We start from the raw sequence: 22,514 nt of genomic DNA on the forward strand, positions 1-22,514 counted from the left end.
TGCACAGGGGACCAACCATATTGGGTGCCAGGGATCAAACCTGGGTCAGCCATATATGTGCAAAGTATGCACCTGACCTGCTGTACAATCCCTCCAAGTCCCAACAAGCACACACTTTAAAGACATTATGCTAAATGAAAAAAAAAAAAATCACAAAGTAGAAATACTTTATGGTATGACCTGACCCACATTTTGGGATCACAAAGGAGTGTCAAAGCTTAAAAACATTCCCAAATGCCTAACTATAAATAGTAAATAATTACTTGGACTACTTCACACAACATAAATTCATTTTTTTTTGGCCAGAAATCAAAGCCAGGTCTCAAGCATGAAAAGCATACACTTGACCACAGAGCCTCATTCACTTCTCTCCCAACACAAATCTTAACTACAATGGCAACAAATATCTTTTATTTTTTTGGGGGGTGGTATTGGTGTGTTTTGGTTCACACCCAGTAGTGTTCAGTTGGCAGTATGCAGTGCAAGCACCCTACCCACTGTACTATCTTTTGAGTTCCAACAATTTTTTCTTTTAACTTTCACTTCTCACCCTCTGGATCTACATTTTTTGTTATCTTCTTGTCAAAAGAAACTTACCTCTTTGTCAAAGTTTGCTTTGGTGAACTCCAGGGAGTTCAGGAGTGCATTTGTAGCAGCTAGCTTCACATTATTACTAGGCTCTTCTTTCCTCATCCCCTGGATTATAGCAGTCAGGATCTCATTGGATTTATCCTGAAGCTGCTCTGGGTCCTGCAACAAGCAGAGAAGGGCAATAACGAATGTTATAAGGAGCTCATGATAAATCAGTCTTATTTTTTTGAGGGGGGGAAGCACAGGGGATTGAACCCATGGTCTCATACATGAGAAGCACGTGCTTGGCCACATTATATATCTCTGGTCTCCAAAAGCCCTTTCACCTATAAAATCTACCAAGTATCATAACATGACTTTGTTGAAGCTTTTCTCAGATTTCAATTTAGGGACAAACCACCTGCAAAAAAACATCCCTGGTTAATACCACAAGTCCAAACCTCAACTGAAAAAAGTTCAATTCATCTTCATCCCAAACTAAGACTTTGACTGACTCTTGGTCATGAGGCAATGTTAGCTTTCCCGTGTCTTGCACATATGTAGATGGCATGCTGGTGTTTATTTATTTATCTTTTTTTCTTGCAAGACATCTGTACGAAATGAATCTTCAAAACATGTAAAGGCCAAAAATCACCTGGGTACAACAGACACTGTAAATCCTGGTCAAGTGCTCGATCTTTGCTACATACAAAAATAGAAGAGTGTAACCTCAGCTGCAGCAAGTCTTAAGAGGAACTGCACCTAATGTACCGTGCGTGGAGCTGTTAACTAGACACTAAAGACACCAAGAACGGGCTAAGTGTTTCTATAAAATAGCACAGAGGGGTGGCATGCTTCCCTTGCACATGGATGACCAGGATTTGATCCCTGGCACCCGCTATGGTCCAGAGGCCCCAGAGTGATCTGAGCTCAGAGTCAAGAGTAAGCCCTGGGCACCTTCAGGTGGGTGAAGCCTCAAAACAAAAGTAACAAGAAAAATGAATACACAAAAAAGCATCTAGGAAACCCTGAATATAAGGTGAGTAATCCCAGAAAGGGAACAAACCAGGATTGAGTATTTCCCTTATTTAAAACTTGTTTTAAAAATAAAATTAGAGGGGCCGGAGTGATAGCACAGCGGGTAGGGCATTTGCCTTGCACGCAGCTGACCCGGGTTTGACCCCCGGCATCCTATATGGTCCCCCAAGCACTGCCAGGAGTAATTTCTGAGTGCAAAGCCAGGAGTAGCCCCTGAGCATCTCTGGGTGTGACCCAAACAGAAAAAAAAAAAAGTTATTCTGGGGGCTGGGATGATAGCACAGTGAGTAGGGCATTTGCCTTCCATGCGGCAAACCCGTGTTCGATTCTCAGCATCCCATATGGTCCCCCGAGCACAGCCAGGAGTAATTTCTGAGTGTATGGGCCAGGAGTAACCCCTGAGCATCGCCGGGTGTAACCCAAAAAGCAAGCAAAAAAAAAAAAAAAGTTATTTTGATTTTTGCCAGGAGGGTTAAGGTGGGAGGCTAGGAAGGGATTTTGACATTGGTGGTGGATGAGGTGTTGGAGTACTGTATGCCTAGAACTTTAATAAACAGTATTACACATCAGTCAGGGCGCCTACATAAAATTTAAGGAAAAAAGTGTTATTCTATAATCTAAGTTCCTTCTAACTTAGCACACATTTACATCTTTAGTTTGTGATTCTCAAGTCTTTTAACAGATGATTAGCAATGTGGTAAATTACACTGATAGACATAAATTAACAAACAGTCCTATTCCCAAAACATTGCAATAGCTTGGTTTTCTACAGACAATAAATAACATGTGCCACAAATAGAGTATTTCAGAAACTGTATTTGATACGCCAGGCAGCACTTACTATATCTTGGCAAATGTAACCAATAGCTTCCAATGTCGACTCTTTCATGTGCTCTGTGCTGTTGGGGTTTGTGACATTGGCCACCAACTGAGGAATAAGTTCCGGCCACTGGTTCACCGGGATCTCTGCACAAGCAATACCAGCCACACACTGGGAGGCAGAACTAGGCCGGTAAGTTTCTGTGCCCAAAGTCTGTAAAACCTGCATACACAAAACATGACAAAATTGATCAGTTTCTAATATAATGCACACAGAGAAGCAGTGCCCCTTGCATATCAATCCACAATTTTTCTATAACATACAGTAAAGGCATATATGGAACAGTCAACTGTTAGAAAAAAGTCCGCTTTAGTATTCAAAGCACAATTAACAACGCCCCAGAGCCAAGAAACAAAATTACCACTCCCTGTTTCCACCTGGAATTCTCCAAAGGTAAATGCCTCAATGCAATAATGTTCCACTCAAGGTAGCAAAGTCTCAGCTGGAAGAGAGCAATGGAAGGGAGTGGGAGAAGAACACTAACAAAACCCACTTTCTGGGGTGGTTTATTTAGATTTTTAGGCTACCCCCAGTGCTGAGCATGGGTCTCCCACAAAAGGCAAGCATGTGGTCCTTTCCTCTGAACTTCCTAAATTTTTTGATGGAGGTACGAAGAAAGATGCTTAAAGCTTTGGTATGCTGGGGCTTTAGAATAAAGCTAAGTTTATGGTATTCAAGTGGGTCTGATTCCCAAAGAACTATTATCTAACCTAACTTAATGAAGAAGTCTTCTTCCCACCCATAAAGTGAAAAACAATCTTCCTCTGGTCACGGACAACTCATCCATCAAAGTGATTTTTCATATTAAAGCCTTGGTCAAATAACATAACCAGGCGCTGAACAAAATTCCTCATCGTGTCAATATCTAAGGGCTAATCCTTCCATAATTTCCCATCTTAAAGGATACCTTCGTTTTTTTTCTCCCAAGAATCAAAGAGCTCTTCTCTCCAGACATCAATACATGCCAGGAACTAGTCAAATAAACTAATTAAACACATTATTATTTGAAATCATCATACAAGCATTTATGTAAAGGGTAAAGGCACAGGTACTGGTAAACGATGACGCCACAATTGATTCAAGGTTAATTATTACCATGTTCAACTAATTCAGTCAATGAACTCACTGAGAATTACCAGTTCACTCAAAAGGCAAACAGTTAACTGTTCCTGACAAGAATACAGGCCAAACAGCCCTCCCGTTGTTCATCGATTTGCTCGAGTGGGCACCAGTAACGTCTCCATCGTGAGACTCATTGTTAACTATTTTTGGCATATTGAATATGTCACAGGTAGCTTGCCAGGCTCTACCGTGCCGTCGAGATACTCTTGGTAGCTTGCTGGGCTCTCCGAGAGGGACAGAGGAATCGAACCTGGGTCGGCCTCGTGCAAAGCAAACACCCTACCCACTGTGCTATTGCTGCAGTCCAGGCCAAAGAGTAGCTACAAATATTCAGGTCAGTTCTGATGAGGGGATCAGGTCATTTAGTACCTTGCTTTGTAACTAACAGTGAAGCCCCATCACTTCCTTTATTCAGCAGAATATGATCCTCATTCACCCCCCATCTAAACAGCTCTATCTAATTAATAATTTTGATTGATTCAAAATTAAGGTTTTGCTTTCTAAGACTATCAAAACCGGAGTGTCAAGACATGGGAAAAGGAAAAGCATGAAATGTCAAAAAAAGAGCTAAACATGGGGCTGGAGTGATAGCACAGCGGATAGGGTATTTGCCTTACATGCGGTCGACCCGGGTTCGATTCCCAGCATCCCATATGGTCCCCCGAGCACTGCCAAGAGTAATTCCTGAGTGCAGAGCCAGGGGTAACCCCTGAGCATTGCTGGGTGTGACCCAGAAAGCAAAAGCAAAAGCAAAAAAAAAAAAAAAGAGCTAAACAATATTAACCCAGTCTGATAAATATCCAGTTCAGAGATCCTTTACACTACATCTCCTAATTATGTTTATGAAATATGAATTGTCTACCTTTACTTTTTCTTTTTTAACTTGCCTTTAGATTATGTCCCTCTTCTGACCACTGAAGTTAAGTTTTAAAACCTAGGGTGGAAAAAAAAACCCAACCCAAAACAAAACTAGCAGGACTTCCATGACAATACTCTTAATTATGTCCAAGACCAGATTAAAAAAAAAAAAGAAATAATAAAGATCACCAGCATTAAGAAAGTTTAATTACCAGATATGTTAGAAAAGAAAAAGGCAGAGGCAACTGCTAATTTTTTTTCCATGCACAAGGACTCAACAACGCCTATAAAACTTTCCTTTCTGCTATTAAGAATTAAATCTGGGGCCGGAGCGATAGCATAGCGGGTAGGGCGTTTGCCTTGCACGCGGCCGACCTGGGTTCCATCCCTGGCATCCCATATGGTCCCCCAAGCACTGCCAGGAGTAATTCCTGAGTGCAAAGCCAGGAGTAACCCCTGAGCATCACTGGGTGTGACCCAAAAGAAAAAAAAAAATTAAATCCAGGACTTAACATGTGTAAGGCAAGTACTCTACCAAGGAGCTACATCCTTTGGGCCACCTATGATTGTGTCTTTGGCTTGGGAACCACACCCAGCATGCTCAAGGGCTCACTCAGACCCTCTGCTCAGAAGTGACCCTCTGGCAGTGCTCGGCGGACCACATGTGGTGCCGGAGATCAAACCAGGGTTGGCTAAATGTAAAGCAAGCTCTTAACCCCTGTACTATCTCTCCAGCCCCATAAATTTTTATCTAATTCTTAAATGTTAACAGTGAAGTGCCACACAGCATAATTACGCCCAAGAACTGTTAGACCTGCAGTACCTGGAAAGACTGATCAAAAGCACTGGGGGGCGGGGGGGGGGGCATCTTTTTTTTTTTTTAAGCAAAGGTACAAAACTAAATCAATTATATTTCTACAACAACTTCTTTTTGTTTTTCAATTTTTATTTTTTGCTTTTTGGATCACACCCAGCAATGCACAGGGGTTACTCCTGGCTCTGCACTCAGAATTACTCCTGTGCTATCACTCCAGCCCCTCAATTACAGTTCTAACCATGTCTTATCTTCCTAAGGAATGTGAGGAAGATGAGAAATTGAATGGGTACTACAAGCATGAAAAGTTCCAGTCAAGTACATAATTCTCTGAGGGAGGAATAACCTTTGAGCACCACCATGTGGGGTCCTTTGAGCGTCCCAGTGATTGATGAATAAATTTAAGTAACTGGGGGTGGAGGTTTTAAATGTCTTCTCACAAGCAGACACATTGTGGATGGAGTCCCACAGATTCCTAAGATGATTTGCAGGACCAAAGAAAGACGAGTGGCTATGTTAAGAGGCACTGATTTAAGGACTGGAGCAACAGTACAGTGGGCAAAGCATCTGCCCTGCACGTGTCTACCTGGGTTTGATCCCTGGCACCCCACATGTTCCTCAAACCCACCAGAAGTGATCCCTAGACTCAGAACCAGGAATAAGCCCTGAGCACCACTGAGTATGGCCACAAAAATAAAACAAAAAAGACACTGGGGCTTGAGAGATAGTACAGCTTGCTCTGCACGTGGCTGAACCCCTGGTCATTGCTAGGTGTGGGCCCCCCTCAAAAAAAAAAATGAACAAAAAAAAAAGACACATTGGTTCTCCTAATGCTGACATCTAGAACTAGTTAGTAACAGATGTGATGTGAACATCCATTTGTGTAACTAAGTATACACACAAAGGAATCCCCATAGATTCACCCCTAATCCTCAAACCTAATGTTCAACTGATTGCTGCAGAGGTGGCTGACTAACGGATATGTGCCATATCCGTCTGTGATAGGTTACTAAAGAATTTTTATTTATGAAAGCACATATGAAGATCTATTTGAAATCTTTGCTACAGTTAGAATTATGGGCTTCTAATTTGATACAGTCACAAAAATTCTATGATGCAAAGCAAGTTTCCTCAAAAATTCATCGGCCCACTCAAAAAGCCAGATGCTTCTTAACAAAATTCTTCTTATCTGCTAAGTAGATAAAAGTATCATTAATTCATTATCTTATTTCATACTCTGTAGCCCAAGAAATCTTTACTTCTCCTTCTCACTCCACATAGTGCCATGCCCATACCAAACAATGAGTAATCTTTAACAAATACTCAACAATGCTAGATGCTACTTGACTATAAAAGAATCATGTAAAAGTAATTTAAAAGTTTAGAAGTTTAATTTTTTTTTTTAATTTCAAAAAGTTTAAAAATCATTTAAAAGTTTCCTGAGTGCAGAGTCAGGAACAACCCTTGAGCACGGCCAGGTGTGGCCCCAACACCAAATAAACAGAACAAACAATAAGATTCTGAAACTTCACATTCACATTTCCTATCAAAAATCTCTGAAGGGAGTTTGGAAATATATGTATTATTAACAAATTCCCCAAGCAATTCTGAGTCCAATTTAGGAAACCAGCAATTTGTACACTACTTCAATGCACCAAATTATGAATCACAAACTACCAATTCTGACATTTATAGCTTCCTAAACTGCTATAATCAATCTTAGTTTATCTGAAAAGAATTTTAATCTATTAGGAACAGACAAGCGAGACTGAGAAAAATTTCAAGCAAATACATTTTTCATTCCAAGCAAACTTTAGGTACCAGGAACTAACTACATAGCCCACTCAAGGCCATGCAAATATCCAAAGCAGTAGTATGTCTTAGTCCCTAGTTTATACGATCAAAAGCAGACTAGTTACTTACATAATTCTTGACTTCCCTTCGAGCATTAGCATCAATCGCAAGCCACCTCTGCTGATACTGTGCCTTGATGTCTGGATCTTTAGATGTCAAAGAATTCTTGATTTGTAGACCAGCTGCAACTCTGGCAACCTGACTGTTTCCTGGATTTGCCAGCACTCTGGACAGTTCCACAAGGAAAGTGGGCTGTCAAAAGATAAAGCAATTATGAATGAAATAATCCCCCCAAATTTCATCATTGGGGGAAATGTGCGATTTCTGAGTACACTCATGACATCTTAGAAAAATCTCTAAGACTCCCAGTCTTTTTGTGTTTCTAGAGTAGTACCATCTAGTACCACCCTCAGTAACTTGCTGTATAAATGTTTTGACAAGGTAGAAAGTAAGAGTTTTCTAAATTTAAAAAGCCTTAGTCCAAAAAGAATGGCACTTAAGATGCTTTTCATGGGACAGGTGACCTTATATTCTATAGGCTTATAGAACTTAGGAACATAAAATACTGGGTCAAAGTAAAAAAAAAAAAAAACAAAACCCAAAAAACACGAGTGGTAAAGTGCTTGCCCTGGCACCACCTTAGGTCCCAGAAGCCGAACACCAGGAGTGATCCCTGAGTCCAAAGCCTGGACTAAGTCCTGAGCAATTGGTGTGCACTCCCCACTCCAAAAAGTTCACTGAGTATTCAGCAAGAGACTAACAAGTATTAGTAACAGATATTTAGAAATAGGGGAAACTAAAAAAATAAAATGTCAAGAAAAATGTATCAAAGAAAATTCTATTTAAAACTGATGACCATTAATACACTATAAAGCTTTGCATACATTTTGGACTTGAGTTATCCACTCAACAGTGCATAACTTAAGGGTTAAAAAAAATCGAGAAATTATATTAGGAGCAGTGGATAGTTGAAAAGCATACTCAACCTTCTGTAATGCAAAGATCCCCAAAATTCCTTCGTTTGCTTAAAAACTTTAACACACACTCCTGTAAAAAGCTCTGTCCCAGTGGAAGTTATTAGAAAATATCAAAAGCAAAGTTTTTATCACTAAGGTCTGCAATCACAGTAGAAGATAATTCTCAAAAGTGTTATTACATAAGAGAACAAAATTAAAGATTTTTTGCAACTCTGTAAAAGCAAAAACAGAAGCAGGATAATGACAAATGGAATTACTGGTCCACACTAGTGGAAAAATTTTCCTGTGTAAAGGTAAGGATAAAAACGCTTAGCAGTAAAAACAATACCTATGGGGAAAAATAAACACCAGACAGTTGGTATAAAATAAGCCCTGTCATTTTGGAGGCTTACATTATTTTGCTTAGTTAACAGAAGGGAACACATCTGGTTCCATTGTTATTTAGACTCATTACTTATCACCTTAAAAAAGATCTCAAGTTTACCATCAACCCTTCCATCTCCCCATCCCAAAAGGAGAGGAATACCAAAGAGACCATTAGTAGCACACAGGCCATTTCAATCACTCCATCCCAGTTTTTATACGGGATCCAGTCTCTAGCAGACCCGTTGAATTTTTTTCTGTACCCTTACATATGAAAATAAGAAAAAAGAGGAACTTTCCTCTGTGATTTTCATTCGAAACAGGCCCGATCTCAAGGATATGTCTCAGGCCTGTTGCCTGAAACATCGTAAGTCTCCATTCACCCAAGTGAAAAGGGAAAAATAATATAGCTCCAAAGCGGAGAGGAATAAGCCGGCAGGAAAGGGATAAAATAGAGCCGGAATGGGTTAAGAGGCATTCGGATACCAGGCCTGGACATGAGGACAGACTAAGAGATAGGCAAGAGCTCTGAGAAGTAAGTGGAGAAAATCGCAGGGGCCACGGGACAGGAAGAAGACGTCCCCGGTCAGAACAGGGCGGAGTGCTGGGCTCGGAGCTTCCACATGGCCCCTAGGCCCGGCTCCCCAACCCCCACCCTTGCTGAACACGCAGCACCGCGCAACCTAACTTCCCTTCCCTCCCTCTTTCTCCCTCCCGCTGCACCGCCGCCCTCAGGCCGCGCGGCGATTGGGCGGCAGTCACCCCGGCGCGCCGCGCCATTGGCCAGCTGCCGGGGCCTGGGGCGGGACACACCCACCGGCTTCCCGATGGCTGGGTTAGGTTGGACAGGGTGGGGGGGAGGGGGACGGGATGGGGCGGGGTGGGTTCCCGAGGCCTGGGCCTCCGGGAGGGCGGGAAGGCCCGCACGCCGGGGATGGGGAGACAGCGGGCTGGGGGGACGGCGGGATGGCACGCACCAGGTTCTCCACGGCCGCATGCTCCAGGAACTTCTGCGCTGCTTCCAGTTCCAGTCGATCTGGGGGGCAAGGGAAAAGTGGCCAGGGAACGGGGTCAGAGGGGGGCGCCCAGGGTTCCCCTCCCCCCACCCAATCACCTCAACCCGACCCCCCGACCCCCGCATCCTACCCGGAGACACGGTCTTCTCGAGTATGGTGATCAGTTCCATGGCGGAGGTGGTGGCGGCGACTCCTTCTAAGACGACGGGGCCGGACTCTCGGGCGGCGGCTCTAAACTGGGGATGGGGGTTGGGGGTCGGGTGGGAAGGGAGGGTGGGGTGGGGGGCGGGGGTCACCACAAGCCCATTCACCAGCTCCCTCTGGATAGTCGCTCCGGCTCCCCTCCCTTCCTCCACTCCTTCCTCCCTCCTAATTTGCTGCTGGCGGCGGCGGCAGCTGCTCCTCTGGCGGCGGGGGAGGGACCCCGGGGGCAGCTCAGAGCGCGGCTGGTGCTCGGGTGGCGGAGGGAGAAAGAAGGAAGGGAGGCGGTAAGTGAACGGCGGCTCGCAGGGAAGGAGAGAGAGGGAGGGAGGGAGGAAGGCGGAGGGATATTCGGGCCGGACTTCTCCGCGGCGGCACCGCGCTCCGCGCCCATTGGCTGCCGCCGGGGCCACGCGGAATCCCCAATTGGCCGGGCGGCCGGCGTTGAAGGGCCGCCCTGCGGTCCATTCGCTCGCCGCTTTCCGGCCCCGGGTTGGCTGGGCGGGCGGCGGGATGAGGCGCACGGATTGGCCGGGGGGCGGGAGATTTGAGGTGGGGCCGGCGAGGGCGAGCCGCTGATTGAGTGCGCCGGCTAAAGGCCTTGAGCGGAGACCGGCTAAGAGCTCCGAGGAGGGTGGACCGAGGCGCGACTTGGGGCCCGCGCGATTGGCTGGGAGGCCGGACGTTGATAGGACAGGACGCCCGAGAGAGAACTGGGGAGAGGAGTTCGGGGTCGGGGCTGCCGAAAGTTGGGAGGCGCCGCGCCGCGCCGCCTGAGGAGCCCGGCGCGGAGCACGACGGGACGCCCCCGGGAAGAGGCGGAGCCGCGCCGGGACTGCGGTTGAGGCGAGCGCCGTCAGCCCGAGGGGCGTGTTGGAGAGGGTTTCGCGGGCCCCGACTGGGCGGGCGGTCGCTGACCGTTAAAGTCTTGCGGCGCTCCCACAGGAAGCTCCTTGCAGGGCTAGGCCCCCGGGCCCCCGGCCCCCGGCGCCCGGCCGGGAAGGACCTTGACGACCACGCGCTTCGACTTGCGCTTCGCAGGTGTGGAAACTCAAGCCCGGAGAGGGGACGCGGCGGCTTCTCGGTTTACACAGCCGAGGAGTGGCGCGGTGGGGGCCGGGCTCCGGCGCGCCTGAACACCCTCGGCGCCGAGCGCAGCTTCCCCGCCACGGACTGATGAGGCGGCCCGAGACCTGGGCTGTTAACGAGGTCTAACTCACAGAGCGTGGGCGTTCCGCTGCTGCTCAGAGTCCCCACCCCTGCCCGTTGCCGCCTAGTACTTTGAAGTGTTAGAAATGTTTCGTCTTCGTAAGGTGCCCCGGTAAAGGCACAAGGGGACACATTTTCGTTGGGGGCGGGCGGGATGTGTTGTAGGACTGGAGTGATAGGACAGTGGGTAGGCGTTTACCTTGCATGTGGCCAACTCGGGTCCGATCTCCCGCATCCCATATAAGTCCCCCAAGCATCGCCAGGGTTAATTCCTGAGCATCACCGAGTGTGGCCCAAAACAGAACAAGAAGGAAAAATATGGGAAACGTGAAGAATCATATCTATTTTGGTTTGTTTTCGGCTTTTGGGTCACACGCAGTGGTGCTTAGCGCTTATTTCTGGCTCTGTGCTCTGGGATCACTCGTAGCAAGGATCACCATATGTAGTGCTGGGGATAGAACCCGGCTCTGCTGCGTGCTAGGCAGATGCCCTGCCCGCTGTATGATTTCTTCAGCTACCAAGAATATTATCCTTTTAAAGTTCTAACCCCCAGAAGAAACCATTGAGGGTCTTTCCTTAGTAAAATGTGCATAAAAAAACTGCTGATAGGGGCTGGAGTGATAGCACAGCGGGTAGGGCGTTTTCCTTGCACGCAGCCGACCCGAATTCGAATCCCAGCATCCCATATGGTCCCCTGAGCACCGCCAGGGATAATTCCTGAGTGCATGAGCCAGGAATGACCCCTGTGCATTGCCGGGTGTGACCCAAAAAGCAAAAAAAAAAAACCAAAAAACAAAAAAAACTGCTGATAATGAGCTGGAGAGGTAGGGTCGGGGGTTTGTCTTGCTCGATACCAGCCTGAGTTTGATCCTGAGCCTCCTATATATGGTCCCCTGAGCATCATGAAATGTGGCCCCAAAACAAACTATGTAATTTCGTGGCTTCCTTAAACACCAGTACATGGGCTCCAGGTGAAAATTTTCATGAATTTTAGACATTTCACCATATGGAGCTTATAAATTCCTTTACCATATGTTTGGGCTTGTGGGAAAATGACCTTACTCTAACCATCAGTGGGCAAGCCAAGGAGAAAGTGATGGCCTGTGTCATACTGGTTTCAAGGCCCAGTGTGACTAGGCAGGCAGCAAGATGGGGAGAATGCCATCCCTAAAAGTAGGAGCACTTGGCTACCGCCTGTTAATCCTCGAACAGAGGAGCTGGCCTTTCTCTGTTCAGGTGGTTCTGCTGTCTGGATGCTGGCATCATTCTTAATTTCTTCCTGCGACTAGTTGGTTTCCTGTGACTTAGGGAAGTGACCCCGGGCTTTTACTTCATCTGCCCTTTTAGTGTAGCTTTACCAGGAGTCCATGAAGGTCATTGTGTGTGGATTGCCACACCACATACAACAGAGCCTTAATTTTATCTCAGTCCAAATCTACTTTCTCTTGCCTTCTAGCCACCGAACAGGTCTTCCTGCCTTAACTCTTCCTCTTTCCTGCCTGATCTCCCCATTAGCCAGCGCCAAAAACATCTCAGCTCTTAGCTGTTAGGAGATAGATAACATCTTGTGTGGCATGCAAGAGAGATCTTACGGTATTTACCCTGCTAAACACCCCATCTCAATAGCTTTGTCTCAATGCCTTTGGGGCTACTGGCGTTCCTGTAAGTCCTCCTGCCATTCCCCATGGTTCCTGTGCTCCCTTGGATGTGCTCATCCTCCCTTCTCCACCTGAGTAACTTCTCTGAGATTACTTCACCTGAGTAACTGCCCCACCCTAAAGAACAGGAAAAATCTATTTGTCCTGATTGGTATTGTATTATGAGTAGTGATGGTGAGTAGAGAAACTGGCTGTAATAATCCAGATAAGAATTACTGCTTGTAGAAAGAATGATGCCCTACCTGTGGTACTATCACTCTGGCCCCAGAAATGCATATTTAATTAAAAAAAAAGTACAGAGGGTCGAAGAGATAGTACAGAGGTTAAGGTGCTTACCTTGCATGCACCTGACATTAGTTCACTCCCTGGCTCCATGTATGGTCCCCTGAGTATCTCCATGAGTAACCCCTGAGCACAGTAGGGGTATAGCCCCAAAACATTTTTAAAGGGCCGACCAATGAACAGAGTTGGGCACAGGCCCTCATGGCCCCTGGGTTACCACTGTGCCTGAGCCTTGAATCAGTAGTCTGAGTATCACCAATAGTGGCTCTGGGGCCACTCTGAGCACTGTTCAAGATGTGATGTTCAAAATGTTTTTAAATGGACAAATTCTGAAATTTAAGAGAAAAGCTGGGATAGTTTTAGCCTGTAGCTTAACTGCTGTATGATCCGGAGCAAGTATTTAACCTGTGGCATCTGTGAAAGGGGACTCTCCCTGGAGAGTTGCTTGGTATTTCTGCCAGGAGATGCCCACTGATAACGTGTGAAGCAGGGGAGTTTGAATGGAGTTGCTCAGCCGCCCCACAGCATGTGTGAAGGCTGCTGCAGGGAAGACTGCGGCTGCTCACTTGGTACTTTGCTCCTGGGCAAAGCTGCTACCCGGGAGAGTAGCTAAGCTGGGTGACATCCGAAGGACTGAATTTCCCTGCTTACTCATGGGGCAAATTTGATTGCCATTTTCCTGACGTTGCCATCTTTAGCATCTTTAAGTCCCAGGAACAGAAAAACTATTATAAAAATAATTCTTTTTGGGGGTGGGCTGGAGTGATAGCACAGTGGGTAAGGCATTTGCCTTGCACTCGGCCGACCCGGGTTTGATTCCCAGCATCCCATAATGTCCCCTGAGCACCACCAGGGGTAATTCCTGAGCGAAAAGCCGGGAGTAACCCCTGTGCATCGCCAGGTGTGACCTCGCCCTCCCAAAAAAAGCAAAAAAAAAAATAATTCTTTTGGGGCTAAAGCGATAGCACAGGGGCTAGGGTGTTTGCCTTGCACGTGGCCGACCCGGGTTCTATTCCCAGCATACCGTGTGGTCACCCAGGCACCGCCAGGAGTAATTCCTGAGTGCAGAGCCAGGAGAGTAACCCCTGAGCATCGCTAGATGTGACCCAAAAAGAAAAAAATAATCTTGTCTCTGGCTCACTAGGCTTTAGCCTTCCTGTCTTCCTTGTGTATGATTTGTGAGTCTCAGAGCCTTGACATTAGGAAGCATCCCACCTGGAATGCTTCCTCAGTCCTTCCTTTCTGTGCTGCTGTCACTTCTGAGAGGCCTTCACTGACCACTGTAAGGGAGTTCCCACATACACTTTTTTTCCCTTTTTTTTTTTAATTGGATTATCATGAGATACAGTTACAAAGGTTCCTTGATGTTCCAACACCCATCCCTCCATGACTGTACAGTTCGCACCACCACCAGGGTCCCCCATATCCTTCCTGTCACCTCCCCACCCTCTGCCTGCCTCTATGGTAGGCACTCTCTCTCCCCCTCTCCCCCCCTCTCCCCCCTCCCTCTCCCTTCCTCTCCCTTCCTCTCCCTCCCTCTCCCTCCCTCTCCTTCCCTCTCCTTCCCTCTCCTTCCCTCTCCTTCCCTCTCGCCTTCTCTCCCCCTCTCTCCCTCCCCTCTCCCCTCTTCCCTCTCCCCTCTCTCTCATTTTGGGTTTTGGGCATTATGGTTTGCAATACAAATACTGAGAGGCCATCCCACAGATACTCTTGAAACAGACCCTAGTCGATTGTCTTCAGAAACCTTTAGGTTCCTGAAGGTCCCCTCAACTCCCACCCCACTGGGAATATAAATTCCATGACAGTAATGATCTTGTTTGCTGCTGAAGGAGCAATAGTACAGCGGGTAGGGCATTTGGCTTGCACGTGGCCAACCTGGGTCCAATTCCCAGCATCCCATATGGTCCCCTAAGCACCACCAGGAGTAATTCCTCAGTGCAGAGCCAGGAATAACCCCTGTGCATCACTGGGTATGACCCAAAAAGGAAAAAAAAAAGTTGGTTTCATCTATACTAGGTGTTCAAATATTTGTTGCATGGACAAAGCACATATAACCCAACATGCAGCATAAGGCCCACTGAAAGATGGCTCTAGTGTTCTATAGAGACAAAAACATTTTAAGGGGCTGGAGTGATAGGGCACAGCAGGTAGGGCATTTGCCTTGCATGTGGCCAACCTGGGTTTCATTTCCAGCATCCCATATGGTCCCCCCAAACATCGCGAGGAGTAATTCCTGAGTGAATGTTCCAGAAGTAACTCCTGTGCAACGTTGGGTGTGAGCCTCTCCCCCACCCCAAAAAAAAGACAAAAACATTTTAAGACTGAAAATGGAGTAAACACCCAAGTAAGATAAGCGGGAGAAGAAAAGAAACAGCAGAGGTAGGAAGGGAAACGTGGACGGTGTGTAGTTGTGTCCTGAATAATGGCCCCTCAAAAATGACTGCGTGTGGGTTTCCAGAATCTTAAGAAAAAGAACTGCAGATGTGATTATGTGTGTGCGCGCTAGCATGTGCGCATGTGCATGTAAGTGGGGAGCAGGTAGTAAGGAGCTTACCTTTCACGTGTCCTCCCTGGGTTTAATACCCAGCAACCCATATGGTCAGCATAGCCCACTAGGAGTGATCCCTGAGCACATCCGGATGTGGCACAAAGATATTTTGATGGGGGGAGATTTTTCTGAATTGTTGGGATAGGCCCAATGTAATTATAAAAGTCTTTATATGAGGGAGCAGGAGGGTGAACAGTGGAGGGATGAAACAAGCAGAGGTGCTGTGAGGTCCTGGTCAAACGAAGAATTGTAGCAGCCTCTGGTGGCTGGAAAAGCCAAGGAACAGATTCTTCCCTAGAACCTCCAGGAGGAGCACAATTCTACTGCCCATTTTAGAGTCTGGAATAGTTGGGAGAGAAATGTGCTGCTTTAAGCCACTATGCTTTGAGTAGTTTATTGTAGCAGCAATAAGAAATTAATGAATGCAGTAGTTAGAAATTAGAAACATCTGAAATAGCAAGGATGGATTGGTTAATAGATTGCCAAGGACAGGAAGCAAGTTATAATATTGTAGGTGTTTAAATACCAGGCTTGGAGACCAGAAAGAAATACAAGGTTTAAGGCAGTTTGCCTTGCATGCAGCTAACCCCAGTTTGAACCCCAGCATTATAAGTTTTCCGCCCCCAGCACCAGTGGAAGCAACCCTTGAACATAGAATTGGGAGTAATCTCTGGATACCAACTTGTTTAGCCCCCAGATCCCCTCTATACCTCCAAAAAGTTTGGCCAGGAAGATAGTTCAAAGGATTTGAGTACCTGTGTGGCAGCACTAGCACCGCTCATGTAGCCCTAGGGACCACCTCTAACCCCGCTTGCAAAAATGATTCACCAGAGGCTGGAGAGATAGTACATTGGGTAGGGTGCTTGCCTTGCATGTGACTGACGCGGGTACAATCCCAGCAACCTATATAGTTCCCTGAGCACTACAGGGTGTGGGCCAAAAACCAAAAAATGAATTTCATAAGGCTGTACACTTATACACTTAAAACATGCTTTTTTTTTTTTTTTTTTTGTCTTTTGAGCCACCCCAGCAGTGCTCAGTGCCTGTTCCTGGCTCTGCAATCAGGGATCACTCCTGGCAGTGCTCAGAGGGCCATATGGGGTTGGGGTGATTGGCAGTCAATCTAGGTCAGCCACAGCAAGGAAAACGTCCTACCAGCTGTACTATTGCTCTTGCCCCCAAGACTAAAGCTTTTTGCCTAGGCAAGATTTGCATTTCTCAAATGTCTGCAGTTGGAATATATAATAGAAAAAAATGCACATGAAACATCACTGTTGACTCATAGATTTTGTAGACTGGGATTCAATTTTAAATCCTTCTTTGTTCTTGTAATAGCAATTAGGGAAGGAAATATGGTCAGCGTTATTAAAGAGGGCAGTTTTCTGTGTTCCAACAAGAGCAATATGCAATTAAAATTTTCACAGTGCTCTTGCTTATTAGGCTCATTCACTAAAAATTTATCAGCATGAAAATCCAATCAATATTCAAACAGCCTCATACAAGTTTTCTGAAATCACATCCATATAGTTTCTAAGCGTGTACTTGGGGCTGTGGGTTTTAGTGCAACTGCATTCTTACTATAGCCTCCTTTCAGTAAAGAGCATAAATAACGAGTCATGAACATGCAACCTCATTGAGTTGGGAAGCCTGGCTGATTGGTTGATTTTTTTTTTTTTTTGCTATCATTAAGCTCTAATGATCCAGAAACAATAAACTTTTCACTGGCAAGCATTTGACTATAGTTATATGTCAATCAAAAGGCCTGGCAGATTGCAGGTAGATGTCCTGGGGATAAGGTGGGGTGTGCTTATTGTTTTAGGAGCTATACTCACCCAGCAGTGTTGACACTTAATCCTGATTCCATGCTCAGGAATCAGTCCTGGTGGTGCTCAGGGGACCATATGCGTTGCTGGGTATTGAACCAGGCTCAAGGCAAGTGCCTGTTCAGCCTCTCTGGCCCTAGATAGCCCATTTTATTCAAAGAGAAGCATGTGTCCATAAATTGGAAAAACACTAGGAATTTACAAACTTAGTGTTAATGACTATCTCAGATTGGTCAGATTACACAAGATTTTATTTTTTATTTTTTATTTTTTGCTTTTTGGGTCACACCTGGCGATGCACTCAGGAATCACTCCTGGCGGTGTTCAGGGGACCATATGGATGCTGGGAATCAAACCCGGATCGACATCGTGCAAGGCAAACGCCCTACCTGCTGTGCTATCGTTCCAGCCCCCTACACAAGATTTTAGTTTGGAGGCCACCCACATCTGGCCGTGGCACAGGGGCTACTCCTCAGCATGGCAAGTTGCTCAGGAGTTGTTCCTGGGAGTGCTTAGGCAGCAAGCCTCAACACTTTCTTTTCAAGCCCTGATTTGACAATTTTTAAAAATATCTTTTTCCAGGAACAAGAGAGATAGTGCAGTGGATAGGGTATCACACTGTTTGAAACTGACCTGGGTTCAATTCCTGGCACCCCCTAGCGTCCCCGAGCTCTTCCTGAGTGATTCCTGAGCGTAGAGCCAGGAGAAAACCCTGAGCATTGCTGGGTGTGGGCCTCAAATGAAAAAAATCTCTCCTATCACCCTAGACAAAGCAGAAGTAGATTCAAGACTGAGAGACAGGAGAAAAGAGGGGCAAATTATTGAATTACTTTGATCCTGCCCCACCAGAGAGGCTGATATGGACCACATACCCTCAGTAATTGTCTCCTTCATTTGTAACCTTTGTTCTTTTTCTTGTTTTGTTTTGGTTCAGGTTTGGATTTTTTTTTCTTTATTGGTTTTTGGGCCACACCTGGTGCTACTCACAGCTTACTCCTGGCAGTGCTCAGAGGACCATGCAGTGCCAGGGCCCCAACCCATGCCTCCTGCATGCAAAGCATATGCTCAGTTCTTGAGCTCTCTTGACACAAACCTGTTAATTCTCATTTAAGCTTTTATTATGTTCTTTATTAGTCAAAAGACTAAAGGCCCGAAGAGATTAAACTAGTTGCTCAAACCTGGAAAATCACACCTGGGATTTTAGTCCTAATCCCTGCAATCCAGCTGCTGATTTAGGGCTTGGAACAAATTTTCTATTTCCTGTTTTTCCAAAAGAAGAAAAAAAAACTTTTTAAAAAAAACAGTGGGGTCCTTCTCTCCCAGAATGGAGCATAACATGACACTCGCTATAACCATGCCACCAGACCCTGCACCAAGCTGCTTCACTTGGGGCGCCCTGGACGGGGGCAGGTGAGACCCCTCCCTGCCCTAAGGGACCCAGCCCCTGCAGCCAAAAACTTCCAGAACTCAACTGCCACCATGCTCATGGCCGCTCCCCAAAAGCTCACATTGAGCCTCACACATGAGGGAATCCCTGGAAAACCCAGGTATGCAGGACTTTGTAACTGAGAAGTCTGGGTGAATGGGACCGGGAACTGAGATCCACCTGTATCCCCTGTTTCCGGCAATTCAGCAGTCATGCCCATAAGCCACTTCTGGCTGGCGCCAGATAATCTCATCATTGGCCATCATCCAGAGTGCATGTCCTTCTCTCCTGGAAAGGAGGAAAACAGGACACATGCCATAACCATGCCACTGGACCCTGCTCCAGGCTGTTCCACTCGGGGTGCCCCAGAGAGGGGTGGGTGAGACCCCTTCCTACCCCAAGGGACCCAGCCGCAGCAGCCGTGCTCATAGCCGCTTTCCACATGCTCCGGCCAAGCCTCACCCACGAGTGAACCTATTCCTGGACACTTAATACCACACACCCTACCCAGACTCCAAGAGTACTGCACCACATTTGATGGGGTTCAAAGTATGAGGCAACCAATCTTAGAGGGAATATTTTTTTTACAGATATATGTGTATATATGTGTGTGTGTATATATATATATTATATGTATACATATATATATATATATACGCACACAAGACTCAACCTTTAATAACATGTTAGTGATCTCTTATAGCAGGGTTTAATGGTCCTGGATGAAATACAACAACCTTCACACTCTTTCCTCTAAGGATACTTGTTTGTAGCATTTTCAGCGGTTTTTTTTTTTTTTTTTTTGCTTTTTTTGGTCACACCTGGCGATGCACAGGGGTTACTCCTGGCTCTGCACTCAGGAATTACTCCTGGTGGTGCTCAGGGGATCATATGGGATGCTGGGAATCGAACCTGGGTCGGCTGTGTGCAAGGCAAATGCCCTACCCGCTGTGCTATTGCTCCAGCCCCATTTTCAGCGGTTTTTAATAACAATACAAAATATACCAATTTGGTACTGCTTTGGGGCAGGGATTGAGGTTCGGGATGGAAACATCTGAAATATGGTGGTGGGAAGGTGTAATGGTGGTGGGATTGTGTTTGAATATTAAATGTAATCAAATATTGTGAACTGCTTTATAAAATAAAGATTAAAAATTAAAAAGCCAGTGGGCGTGGGAAAGGAGCAATAGTACAAGGGGTTTGGAGTACCGTGATTGTTGTGCACATGGCTGTTCTTAGGGTGGTGGTCCTAGGGGTAACTGGGAAGAGTCACAAGAGAAATAAAAATGGAGGAAAGGCAACCATCAAAGGAGTAATTCAAGAAATCATCTCAACTAAATGGTAACAGGTTCAACAGAAGCCTGCCGATACCCAGTATAGTAGATGAGAAATGAGTGAAGTATCAGATGACAGTAAATGGAGGAAGATTCAGATACCTTCCAGAGGGAAAAGAGTAGTTTGTAGACAAAGGAGCAGTCATGGGAGAGCACCACACTCCAGCCTGCAGGGATGTGGGGGGTGAGGGGGAGGGTTTTCGTATCCTCTTACCTGGGGCTGGAACCACAGTACAGCAGGAAGGGTGCGAAGCAGCTGACCTGGTTCAGTTCCAGGCATTCCATGTGGTTCTCCAAACACCATAGCCCCTGAGCATTGCTAGGTATGTGGCTCAACAACACCAAAAAATTATCTTGACTGGTACTTTTCTAAATCAGCCAAATTTCGTGAATTCAATAGAGTAAGTAAGTGCAGTTAAGAGAGATGAAATGTTTTTGTTCTGTTTTTGGATCACATCTAAGGGGCTTCTGGAGCTACTCCAGGGTCACTGTAAGCTGTGCTTGGGGTCAAACCCAGAACTGCTGTGTGTAAAAGCCTGTGCTCCAGCCCTGCGAGCCAGCTCTCCAGGCCTGCAATCTTAGAATATGCTGCTCCCTATTAGGCACCCTTTCTCAGGAAACTACTAGAGGATGTGGTACGCCAAAGTGAGAGAATCATCCAGAAAAACGGAAGTCATGTGATCCTGGCAGCAGGATATTCAGCATAGGTGAGAGGGGAGGAGAGTCCCCAACAGTGTGATGGAAGGGAAGCCCAGGGGCTTGGTAGCTTTAGTGACCGAGCAGGCGGGACATCCCAGTGAAATAAAACGCAACTGAGAGGAAAACAAACTTCTGGTGATGGTAGAGAACAAGTTCATTATAGAGATAGTCCAGATTAAGCAAATCAAAACCAATTGGTGAGAAGTGGAACATACCCAGTGGTGCTCAGGGCGAAGGTTCAGCAGTAGAATTCTTGCCTTGCATCTGTGAGGCCCCAGGTTCCATTACCTGCCCGCACACAGACAAATACCACAACCTTTGTAGACTGATTAAATGCTTGGCTGTGCTCAATGACTTCTCTCATGAGAAATATAAAGAATCATAGTCGGGGAATAACAAATGCTCAAAAGCAACAGAAACTGAGAACTGGCTTACAGTCGGAAGCTTAAGTGGGCAGGGATGGGCAGGGATGGGCAGTGAGGGAGAGCACAGGAAGACACTGGGACAAAGGTGGGAGAGGAGGGGACACTCGTGTAGAGGGTATATGTGGTGTTGGAATGTTTCACATTCCAAATCGTTACAACAGTTTTGCAGATATGTTGCCTTAAATAAAATAAATGCTTGGCCATGACTAGTATTTGTGGAGCCACTGTGTCAGCAGAGCATGCTGGGCACCCCCCATTCCCCACCTTGAGCTTGGTCCTTGCTCTTGGAGGGGCCAGGGCTGCGGTGCCAGTGGTGCTGGGCAATCACAGACTGTGGTTGCCAGCACTGTGCCCACACATATGGGTACTGGGGATGTGACCTTGTGACCATATATTTGCAGGGCAGGTCCTGTCACCCCCTGTAATATACCTCCAGGCCCACAATGGAAATTTTCCACAAATGGTTGTTAGTACAACTGAGTTTCCTTCCTCTGGGCAGGAGATAGTTCAGTTGGCTGAGGCATCACCTGGAGTACTCGAGCACAGAGCCAGGAGTATACACTGAGCACTATTGGGTGTGATCCTTCCTCCTCCTGCCAAATGTTCTTCCTCTGACACTGCCATTGGTCATATTTGCCATCAAACACACTGAAGCAGGGGGCTGGAGTGATAGCCCAGCGGGCAGGGCGTTTGCCTTACACACGGCCGTCCCGGGTTCGATTCCCTCATCTTATATGGTCCCCTGAGCACCGCCAGGAGTAATTCCTGAGTGCATGAGCCAGGAGTAACTCCTGTGCATTGCCAGGTGTGACCCAAAAAGGAAAAAAAAAACCCACGAAACAATCTTTTTTTTTTTTTTTTCCTTTTCTAGGGAAAAATCTCTTTGGTCCTTTTTTTTTTTTTTTTTTTTCCCAGCCACACTGGCAGTGCTCAGGTATTCGGGTGGGTTTAACTTGTTCTGAGCTTAGGGATCACTCCTGGCAGGGTTCAGGGGCTGATAAGGGGGGTTGGGGATTGAACCCAGATTGGCCACATGCAATAAAAGTGCCCTTTTTGCTATACTATCTCTTTGGCTGTTTCAAATATCTCTTGCATTTGAAAACCAAGACCGTGACTACTTTGCATGTACTGGAATTGGTACCAAAAGATTTGTTTGTCCATTTTGGGGTAGACTGCATCACACACACACACACACACACACACACACACACACACACACACACCCCACCCCCACCCCCACCCCCCTAAAGTTACTTATGTAGTGAGGAGTTTTGAAAGCAATGCTGTTGGGCCAGAGAGCCTTCTATAGGAGATATTTGTGGTCTGACTGAACGCTAAGACAGAAACAAAACTCAATGTAGATAGCATTTATTAAATCTGATGTTACAGAATTACAGTGTTTAGCTAAGTGTCATGT

General features: G+C 46.2%; 1 protein-coding gene across 1 annotated transcript in view; it reads right to left on the reverse strand.

The window, feature by feature from the left end:
* KPNB1 (karyopherin subunit beta 1) overlaps positions 1-10,041 on the reverse strand; it is a 35,392-nt gene extending 25,351 nt beyond the window's left edge. Inside the window, exons 1-5 of the mRNA XM_004608712.3 lie at positions 9,623-10,041; positions 9,454-9,512; positions 7,206-7,388; positions 2,450-2,650; positions 598-750 (exon numbers count right to left, since the gene is read on the reverse strand). Coding sequence (XP_004608769.1) covers positions 598-750; positions 2,450-2,650; positions 7,206-7,388; positions 9,454-9,512; positions 9,623-9,662 — 636 coding nt within the window. The 5' untranslated portion in view covers positions 9,663-10,041. The remainder of the gene's footprint in view (positions 1-597; positions 751-2,449; positions 2,651-7,205; positions 7,389-9,453; positions 9,513-9,622) is intronic.
* Between the last annotated feature and the right edge of the window lie 12,473 nt (positions 10,042-22,514).

The sequence above is a fragment of the Sorex araneus genome, chromosome 3, assembly GCF_027595985.1.
Source record: "Sorex araneus isolate mSorAra2 chromosome 3, mSorAra2.pri, whole genome shotgun sequence".
Lineage (NCBI taxonomy): Eukaryota > Metazoa > Chordata > Mammalia > Eulipotyphla > Soricidae > Sorex > Sorex araneus.